At 45.6% G+C, this 10600-nt stretch overlaps 1 protein-coding gene across 1 annotated transcript; it reads left to right on the top strand.

Moving 5' to 3' along the window:
• The first annotated feature begins 732 nt into the window (after positions 1-732).
• LOC110538481 (riboflavin-binding protein) lies at positions 733-8916 on the top strand. The gene is made up of 6 exons (XM_021625330.3): positions 733-1050; positions 1814-2021; positions 2186-2279; positions 2485-2613; positions 2743-2839; positions 7265-8916. Exons 2-6 carry the CDS (start codon positions 1859-1861, stop codon positions 7634-7636), a joined length of 855 nt encoding a protein of 284 aa, XP_021481005.3. The 5' UTR covers positions 733-1050; positions 1814-1858; the 3' UTR covers positions 7637-8916.
• The last annotated feature ends 1684 nt before the right edge of the window (positions 8917-10600 follow it).

Here is a 10600-nt window from a genome sequence, read left to right as displayed (position 1 = left end):
GTTATATAATTCCAGGTTCTTGGTTTTAGGCAATCGTATCTAGGCCACAAGGAACTCCATCTGCTGTGAAGAGGCCAAAAGGCTAGTGACGACACAGGGAGTCTGGGGCAGGGATTAGTTGGCACCCCGGGTCTGGGGGGGGGGTGACAGATTACAGGACAAGACTACAGGACAGGATGAGCACTGGGCAAAGTGTCTGTTCGGATCTCTATTTTCACCAACATACAGTAGGTCACACAGGCCCAAACATCAAAACATTGAAACAAATGTATGCCTCATTGCAAAAATAAATGGAGTGCGGATTTTGCTGCAAGTGGCAAATTGAAGTTATTTGTGGGGCAATGGTTGTCAGAAGGGAGATATATTCCAATGCGCTCAGCATATCATACAGTATCAAATCTCATCCTTCACCTCCCCTTCACACAAAGCCCTGACCTCTGGGTTTGTGGGAGGAGGGGAGGACAGGTGACTCAGCACTTGTGGAGGATGCACTTATACCAAGGACAACGCAGCGCCAACATGTTCATATAGGACCCAATCAATTTGATGAATCCAATGACAACCACATCCTGGTGTTTTTCAGTAACTGGTGTTTGATACAGAATGACAGTACGTTTGATACAGAATGACACTACCTGGACATAATATGCTCAGGCCAAATCATATTACATGGTACAATACTGGATGGGAATACCTCCACACATATCTTTCTAATGTATATGATAGAAATTAGTGTGTGTGTGTGTGTGTGTGTGTGTGTGTGTGTGTGTGTGTGTGTGTGTGTGTGTGTGTGTGTGTGTGATATGGATTACCAGCAAGCGGGAGGTCGGAGGAGGAGGTGGGGGAGGTGGCCAGGGGCTTAGATGTCCTTCAGTTAAACCAGTGAGAAACTGTCGTGCTGCCCCTGGGAAGAAGTGATCATAACAAGCAGTCAGCCCGGAGGAAGAGCTGCGTAGAGTGGTGCTGATTCGACGACGATTCCAAAGCTGAGGAGACACGTCGCACAAGACCAAGCAGAATCAAAAGGAAAACGGTTTCTCCCACCGACAGGTAGGCAGGCGAGGAGTAAAGTATTTTTGTCGATAGTGGAAAATAAACATATGGACACAGATTGCAAACTACGCAGTTGGGATGTTGTGGTGTTAAATCTTGCCATTGCCGTTATTTTTGTTTAAAGCTAATCAAACATGGTTTTACAGTAGCCTATCTTTGCATTTGTTCAAATCTTAATTATTTTGTTGTGAAATTATTAGTTGATAGTTGAGTTTGTCAGGTATGGTCATCGTTTTACTGAAAGAAAGTCAGTCATTTGTAGGTTTGTAGCTGATAGCCTACATACAGACGACCTACAATAAGTAGCCTACATTGTTATACATCTAACAACGCGATTTGTAAACTCTGAAATGTGATAAACATGTCTGTAACTCATGTTCTATAAAATAGTTAAATGGAAGTTCATAAGAAAATACCATATTTAGGATTTAATCAGGTTTTGTTATGCATGCCTAGCGTTATCCAATGGCTAGATAGGCTATAGCTTAATATTTCACAGGCTGTGTCATACATCACACCAATCCTTGAACATCCTTAATTAGGCTAGATGCTCCACGGCACGTCATTGAATTCAAACTATGTTATGGACAGACTAGACATTCTTTGATCAGTGGTGGTTGATCTTACTCCTTTTTGAGGGAAAAATTATCTTTAGTGCTATAGGCAATAGGGAAACATTCAAATGTCACATTATTTTAAAAACTGGTCTTCATGTTATATGGTTCACTGAACCCGCTTGTCTCCCGCTCCGCTGTCCAAGGTCCTGATTATAGCCGGCTAGCTGAACGTATCGCAGGTTGAAGAAATGGCTATCACGTCAAACTCCCTGCCATTGGTCTGTGCATATTTAGCGGCTACCCTGATTGGTCGCATTTTGTGTTTGGAGGGGGCGTGTCTACAGGACGGTAGACAGAAGACCACGCCCAGCCAGGAACCTCACCTGAAAGAGTGCACACTCTATGCTGAGAGTGAGTGAGAGCGCTGTGCTTTTTAAAGACAACAACATGCATCATCAAACCATGATAAAGAGAGAAAACTGCTGTTGGAAGTTTGCTATCAAAATCCTCAATCCTCCTATGAGATGAGGTGTCTCCCCATGGTCATAATCTATCCATATCTGTTTTCTAATCAGATGCATGTTGTTCAGAGGATGACATCCAGGATCTTAATCCCATGACCAGTGAGAAGAACAGCCCCTGGGACAAGTGTGGGAAACTGAGCCCGAAGTAAGTCTGCAATTTACAGCGGCCTTTGATCATGACTAGCTGATATAACCAATATTTTCAATCTGTCAACAAAGACAACACCATTGCACTGCTGGAGCAAAGAGAGAGTTACATGCTGTGGTCTACCCCCACCCCCCCCCCCCCCCCCCCCCCCACCTCTCTCTCTCTCTCTCTCTCTCTCTCTCTCATCCATCTCTATGACCAGGTGTGAGGACTTCCTGAAGCGTGTGACCTGTTTCTACCGTTGTTCCCCTGATGCAGCCCGCTGGCCACACTCTCACCTCCAGTCCTCCATGCAGGCCGTGCCACTGTGCCACAGCTTCTGCCGTGACTGGTGAGCTCACTACAATAATCTAGGGTCCCCAATGTAAACTGTACTGAAGGCTCTGCGCTAATCACATCATCCAGCAGTATCAAATGTTGATCTGTCATCTGGTCATTGCAACATAACATTTTTCTTCAGGTATGAGGCCTGCAGGATGGACATGACATGTGCTCGTAACTGGGCCAGAGACCCCAGAGGACAGAACTGCACTGGGAACTGTGTGCCGTATCAGCAGGTAGGCTGTTGATTGGATGGGCAGCAGCCAGTCTCATGGGAAGGAGCCATGTTGAGTTGGCTGTAATGCTGTGTTGAGCTGTGTTTTAACCTTGCTATAAATATATATATATATATATATTTTTTTTTTCAAAAAGAGATATTTAGACTCAACGATTCGTTTCTTTGAGGAAGTTAAGAACCGTCCTATTCTCTTTCTCCAGCTGTGTCTCTTATGATAGAGCTGTAGGAAGATAGAGAAACCTGGCATGCAAGGACACCTGGCATAGCAAAGAATCATGGTAGTATAGCTGAGTCAGTGTTAGTTGTACTGGTACTGCTGGTCTCAGTGGTCAGTGAGGGGTTAAGGACACAAAGCCTGGCTCAGTGGAATAAAGGAGGGGCTCTGCCAGGGGCGGACTGGGACCAGAAATTGGCCCTGGCATTTCTAACAAACCTGCCAATTTCTTTCCTTGAGGGCCACACACTGGCCCATTTTTTTTATTTGAGGCCCCCACACCGGCCCATTTCTTTCCTCAAGGCCCCCATTATTAGCCAGATAATGATTATTTTGCCCCAAAAAATCCAAGTTAGACAGGCCCAATGTGATAAAAAATGGTCCAGCCTATCTGGCATTTGTTCAGAATGCCAGATGGCCAGTCCGCCCCTGGGCTCTGCTCTGTACTGCTCCACTGGACAGAGGAGGATATAAAAAGAGGCAGAGTGACCCAGGGCTTGTGCACAGCTGGGACCAACTGTGAACCCCTCAGTCACACACAAACATGCACGCACACCAGAGGAGGCTGATGGGAGGAGATGTAAGGGGACGTGCTCATTGTAATGGCTGTATTGGAATGAATGGAATGGTACCAAACACATCAAACACATGAAAAAAGAATGGTTTCATTGATTCTATTCCAGCCATTACACTGAGCCCGTCCTCCTATAGCTCCCCACACCATCCCCCTCTGACACACACACACACACACACACACACACACACACACACACACACACACACACACACACACACACACACACACACACACACACACACACACACACACACACACACACACACACACACACACACACACACACACATAATCAGTGGTTGGATGTGATGATGAGAGGTGACAGGAGTGTGTGTATGTTTATGTGGAAGAGGCAGGTCAGGGAACCACAAATATACCAAATAAAAACGTAATTATTGTGAGGCCATTCAATTAAAGTTCATCTGTTCTGAATATGAGGGTCCTGCTATACAGAGACCTCCAAAAGACCCCAAAAGGAGGAGTCAGAATGTTTGAACAAAACAACTATCTAATAGATATATTGTTTACACAATAACAATATTTTCACAGATTTATGCTATTCATTAGTTTGACCCTTTGCTTAAGAGCAACTGACTCAATGGAACTCAAATGAGGTTGGAAACAATTTGTGTCCAGGCATTTTAATGACGGCTCTTTTAATGACCTTCAGCTGTTAAAAAACAATTATTTTATCAGTAGATAGTAAACAGGTTTGAGGTAAACAGTTTGTAGGTTAGACTGGAATGTTCAGTTTGATTCCTCATCAGACAAAGGAATTGGGAATCTAACTGCACCTCACCCATTCACATGTCCTCTCTAATCGAGCTGACAATGCTTCAGTCTGCCTCAGGGCCACTGTACACAGCACAGGCAGGATGCAAATAAATACACGGAAACACACACACTTGCATGTTGGCTACTGCACTCACATATAGGCTACACACACACACAAACAAACACATGCACATTCTGTACTCACATATAGGCTACACACACACACACAAACACATGCACATACTGCATTCACAAATAAGCTAGACACACACAAAAGCATTTGTACATGCACACACAATACTGCACACACACGTACAAACCATCAAAACGTCCCCCTGGCTCTTCTCCCAGGATCCTCTCTGGCTTTCTCCCTCAACGTCTGTAAGCTCTGCTGGCTCCTCTCCATCGCCTCACTGGCCACAGCAATGTTCTGTGGCTTCTTAACATCATCAACAAGGAATCCAACACTCTCTTCACGCTCTCCACTCAAACACTGGTTCTGAAGTGGGCAGTGACTGTGCACTAACATGCACACAGACTGGCAAGCCTGTGTTGCGATAACAGCAGGTTGACGTTTATTGGGATGAATCTTCTCCTTAAGGCAGAACTAAGCGATTTCCTCTAGATCCAGCCAACAGCAAAGTAAAAATATTGTATATATTATAAAACTTAATGAAAACAAATGTAAGGTTAGGGTTAGGCACTAGGGTTAGGCACATGACCATGGCCGCCCCAGGAGAGGAGGCTAGTAATAAGACCAGCTAGTAGCTATCTGCTGCACAGCAACAGCACTGTCCTTTTAACACAGTCAATATAGCAGTGCTTCCTAAATGTTCTGAGTGACTCATTCACTCCTTATCCCTCAGACAGACAGGATGAGAGAGGGGGAGAGGAGAGAGGGGAGGGAGGAGAGAGGGGGAGAGGAGAGGAGATAGGATAGGGGGAGGGAGGAGAGAGGGGGAGAGGAGATGGGGGAGGGAGGAGAGGGGGAGAGAGGAGAGAGGGGGAGAGGAGAGAGGAGAGGGGGAGGGAGGAGAGAGGAGAGAGAAGAGGGGGGAAGGAGGAGAGAGGGGGAGAGGAGAGGTGGGAGCGAGGAGAGGGGGAGGGAGGAGAGAGGAGGGAGGAGAGGGGGAGGGAGGAGAGAGGGGAGGGAGGAGAGAGGAGAGTTGTAACGGTAGCACTTCTTACAAAGTGGTGATGACTCACTCCCCAGAGAATCAGAGCTTACAGATATAGGATCTTAATTTGACCTATAATGTCACAGCAAAATAATCATTCAGCAACAGGATTTAAATGCTTAGTCCATAATGTAGCTGGAGCTGTGGTTAAGCTATTATCTGGCCAAAAGTAGGCTACATGAAAAGTGTAATACTGTTAATATAATTGTGTGCTAGATTGGGTTATCAGTTCATTGAAATAAGAAAGCTCATCTGCATTCAAATCAAATCAAATGTATTTATATAGCCCTTCATACATCAGCTGATGTCTCAAAGTGCTGTACAGAAACCCAGCCTAAAACCCCAAAAAGCAAGCAATGCAGGTGTAGAAGCACGGTGGCTAGGAAAAACTCCCTAGAAAGGCCAAAACCTAGGAAGAAACTTAGAGAAGAACCAGGCTATGAGGGGTGGCCAGTCCTCTTCTGGCTGTGCAGGGTGGAGGTTATAATAGAACATGGCCAAGATGTTCAAATGTTCACAGTAGTTGTCGAGGGTGCAGCAAGTCAGCACCTCAGGAGTAAATGTCAGTTTGCTTTTCATAGCCGATCATTAAAGAGTATCTCTTCCGCTCCTGCTGTCTCTAGAGAGTTGAAAACAGCAGGTCTATAATCACAGTAGTTGTCGAGGGTGCAGCAAGTTAGCACCTCAGGAGTAAATGTCAGTTTGCTTTTCATAGCCGATCATTAAGAGTATCTCTACCGAGTTGAAAACAGCAGGACTGGGACAGGTAGCACATCCTGTGAACAGGTCAGGGTTCCATAGCCGCAGGCAGAACAGTTGAAACTGGAGCAGCAGCACGGCCAGGTGGACAGGGGACAGCAAGGAGTCAACATGCCAGGTAGTCCTGAGGCATGGTCCTAGGGCTCAGGTCCTCCGAGAGAGAGAATTAGAGAGAGCATACTTAAATTCACACAGGACACCGGATAAGACAGGAGAAGTACTCCAGATATAACAAACTGACCCTAGCCCCCCGACACATAAACTAATGCAGCATAAATACTGGAGGCTGAGACAGGAGGGTTCAGGAGACACTGTGGCCCCATCCGATGATACCCTCAGACAGGGCCAAACAGGAATGAAAAAACCCCACCCACCTTGCCAAAGCACAGCCCCCACCGCTTGCAGTGCAGGAAAATTCTCAGTAAAAAAAGAGTGATCAAATTAAGATCCTACATCTGTAAATGTGTAGACCCACGGTGTCTACCATTCTACTAATAAGCTTTTCCAATATCAAGCTTTTCTGAGAAATGTAGGCTTAGACTTCATTAGACTTCGTTTTTTTGGCCCTAAAACCTGAATTTGGATTAAAGTGAAGGGGAAAACATATTTATTTCCCTCAATCAGCTGGCTTTTAGATGACAGATGAAGCATGACCTTGTGTGCCTGTCCCCCATGTCTCCAAAAGCCTTTCTCTGTATGATGAGGGCACTAATGGATGGGTGAGAGAGAGGTGGGAGTGGCAGCTGCTGCCTGGCAAATACTTTGTTTTTTCAGAAAAGGTACACCTTTGTGTAATCAATAGTCCCAATTAAAATGAGTGCCTTAATCAGAGGTATAATTTGCAACACACAGAGAAGATAAGGGTCATATTGAATCTAATGTCAAACTACACCTCCAATGATTTCCTCTTTGCTACCACAGATGTACCAGCATGGCCGGGACCTGTGTGAGAGCCTGTGGGGGGACGCCTTCATGACGGTGGAGGATGAGGAGGAGGAACGGGAGGGGGGTGAGGGTATTAGCAATGGTAATGGTGGACGTCCCTGTGGATGCCTGACCCTCAGCCCCTCGGACAGGGAGGTGATCTCTGCCCTCAGGGCCCTGGAGGAAGACCCAGAGGAGCTGGACACCACAAAGAGTGGCTTGCCTCAGTACCGTGCCCCCTGCCACAAGCAGCCCAAGACCAAGTCTGCCACACTGCCCCTGCAGGCGCGGAGGAGCAACGGCAACATTGTGATGCGAAAACGCTCGGTCGTGGTGGATGATGTGGAGGGTAGTGGGAGTGGGCTGTAGATGAACTGACAGAATCTGATCTCTGAATCTGTAGCTCTGTCCCCAAGCTGGGGTTGTCATATCTTGCTACTATAACTAACCTTACCTCACATACTGTACCTCTCGTCATTACGCACCATTATAACCCATCAATCAAATGTTGCTTAGAGACGCACCATATTTTGAAGTAATACCAAACATATAAACCATTATGACATGACATGCCCTTAACACTGTGTAAATGATGTACGAATAGTGACATTGACCGTAACATTATTCTGAAAGGTTAAACAATCAACAGCTACAATCAAAGTGTATGACATCATGTTGTATTACAGTCTGTTGTTACATGGTACTTGGCCCAGGGACTGCAGTTGAAAATTAGCCGGCTGGCTAAAACTCGCACATTTATACAGTAGTAATGTTGATTAATGTCCACTGTCCCTGTAAAAGTAAATGTAATAAAGTAAAGTAGTTGCTAAAACAGGTGACACCATTCATGATCGCCATCAATGTTTGGCATGTAATTGTCAGTCATGTAAGCTGATTATAAACATATGTAGTCTTGCAGCTACATTAGTAGGCCTACAAATGAAAATATCTATCATCTTGTGAGGCGCCTGGGACTGCCTCGGTGAATATCATACTGTAGAGTTGTGTTTACCCATCAGTGAACTGCAGTAGTTTCTAAACTGCAGTTGTGTAACTTTACCATCAGACTAGGCATACAGGAGATATACATATCCATACAGAAGCGTCCAAAATTCCTCTATTCCTCAATCCTAAACACCTTTTTTTAGACATACCTGTACAATTGTCAACATGCTTGGCATATTTTACTATCGTGATATAACGTAATCTGTTTTCTTGTCATGAAATGTTTGATAGTGGAGGAGAGAGGTAGGGTGTTTGTGATGGTGGTGCACAGCCACATCATTAGAGTGGTTGCCATCCTGCAACCATAGGAGTCAGTCAGCTGTTAAAAATGATGAAGTATTTTATATAGCTGGAGGAAGTCTTGAATTTCAGAAAGAGAATCCGCGCAAAGGACAGACTTAGACTGCTGATGTAGAAACATGACTCATGCCAGTAAGGCTTTTGTGTTAGTATGATAATGCATCAGAACTCTATTCAGGCAATGCCATTCAAGATGCTGTGAAGTAGAATTAGAGCCAAACTCTATAGAATGTCTATAGAATGGTTGACCAAAAGGGAACCTGTTTATCTGAGTGTGACATGAATTCCTATTTGGTGTTCTTTTGTTTCTTGACATCCTCAATAAACACTGGATTTCAAAATCATTCCATTAGTATGTTCTATTGTGTTGTTATTAGAGCAATTGCCAGATCAAAACACATAGCAAATATGTGTTCTGTGTTCTCCATATGCAGCACTGTCCAACCGTTTGACCTGTCACCTCAGGATAAGAACACTGTGTATTACAAGGATGATGTCATCACCAAACATGGCCGCAGGGTCAGTCCATCTCTGATGTTCTCACCAGTCCAGCTCAAGCAGGCAGACAGCTTGACAGTTTGATTATGGGAGTGAATAAATATAGTATATGTATTGTTCAAATTACAAAGGCACCACACCACCAGCCTTCAATATGGTTGTTTTAAAATAATAATGTAATAGTCATCAATAATACCACAATGTACTACTTGACATTTTCAAAACACAGCCTGCTCAACCCTCTCCAATTCTGCTGCCTAAAGGATAGACAGCAAAACACAGCCTGCTCCACCCTCTCCAATTCTGCTGCCGAAAGGATAGACAGCAAAACACAGCCTGCTCCACCCTCTCCAATTCTTCTGCCTAAAGGATAGACAGCAAAACACAGCCTGCTCCACCCTCTCCAATTCTGCTGCCGAAAGGATAGACAGCAAAACACAGCCTGCTCCACCCTCTCCAATTCTGCTGCATAACGGATAGACAGCAAAACACAGCCTGCTCCACCCTCTCCAATTCTGCTGCCTAAAGGATAGACAGCAAAACACAGCCTGCTCCACCCTCTCCAATTCTGCTGCCGAAAGGATAGACAGCAAAACACAGCCTGCTCCACCCTCTCCAATTCTGCTGCCTAAAGGATAGACAGCAAAACACAGCCTGCTCCACCCTCTCCAATTCTGCTGCCTAAAGGATAGACAGCAAAACACAGCCTGCTCCACCCTCTCTAATTCTGCTGCCTAAAGGATAGACAGCAAAACACAGCCTGCTCCACCCTCTCAAATTCTGCTGCCGAAAGGATAGACAGCAAAACACAGCCTGCTCCACCCTCTCCAATTCTGCTGCCGAACGGATAGACAGCAAAACACAGCCTGCTCCACCCTCTCCAATTCTGCTGCCTAAAGGATAGACAACAAAACACAGCCTGCTCCACCCTCTCCAATTCTGCTGCCTAAAGGATAGACAGCAAAACACAGCCTGCTCCACCCTCTCCAATTCTGCTGCCTAAAGGATAGACAGCAAAACACAGCCTGCTCCACCCTCTCCAATTCTGCTGCCGAAAGGATAGACAGCAAAACACAGTCTGCTCCACCCTCTCCAATTCTGCTGCCGAACGGATAGACAGCAAAACACAGCCTGCTCCACCCTCTCCAATTCTGCTGCCTAAAGGATAGACAGCAAAACACAGCCTGCTCCACCCTCTCCAATTCTGCTGCCTAAAGGATAGACAGCAAAACACAGCCTGCTCCACCCTCTCCAATTCTGCTGCCTAAAGGATAGACAGCAAAACACAGCCTGCTCCACCCTCTCCAATTCTGCTGCCGAAAGGATAGACAGCAAAACACAGCCTGCTCCACCCTCTCCAATTCTGCTGCCGAAAGGGTAGACAGCAAAACACAGCCTGCTCCACCCTCTCCAATTCTGCTGCCTAAAGGATAGACAGCAAAACACAGCCTGCGCCACCCTCTCCAATTCTGCTGCCTAAAGGATAGACAGCAAAACACAGCCTACTCCACCCTCTCCAATTCTGCTGCC

The sequence above is a fragment of the Oncorhynchus mykiss genome, chromosome 12 (assembly GCF_057628025.1).
Source record: "Oncorhynchus mykiss isolate SJ-2025 chromosome 12, ASM5762802v1, whole genome shotgun sequence".
Lineage (NCBI taxonomy): Eukaryota > Metazoa > Chordata > Actinopteri > Salmoniformes > Salmonidae > Oncorhynchus > Oncorhynchus mykiss.
The sequence above is the reverse complement of the archived record's forward strand: the minus strand, read 5'-3'. Positions and strand labels throughout refer to the sequence as shown.

Bases quoted from the DNA above. Each gene is read 5' to 3' on its own strand.
- LOC110538481 (XM_021625330.3), top strand. From the start codon at position 1,859: ATGGCTATCACGTCAAACTCCCTGCCATTGGTCTGTGCATATTTAGCG. The intron at 2,022-2,185 runs GTGAGTGAGAGC...TTTTCTAATCAG, and splicing joins GTGCACACTCTATGCTGAGA to ATGCATGTTGTTCAGAGGAT. The intron at 2,280-2,484 runs GTAAGTCTGCAA...CTCTATGACCAG, and splicing joins TGTGGGAAACTGAGCCCGAA to GTGTGAGGACTTCCTGAAGC.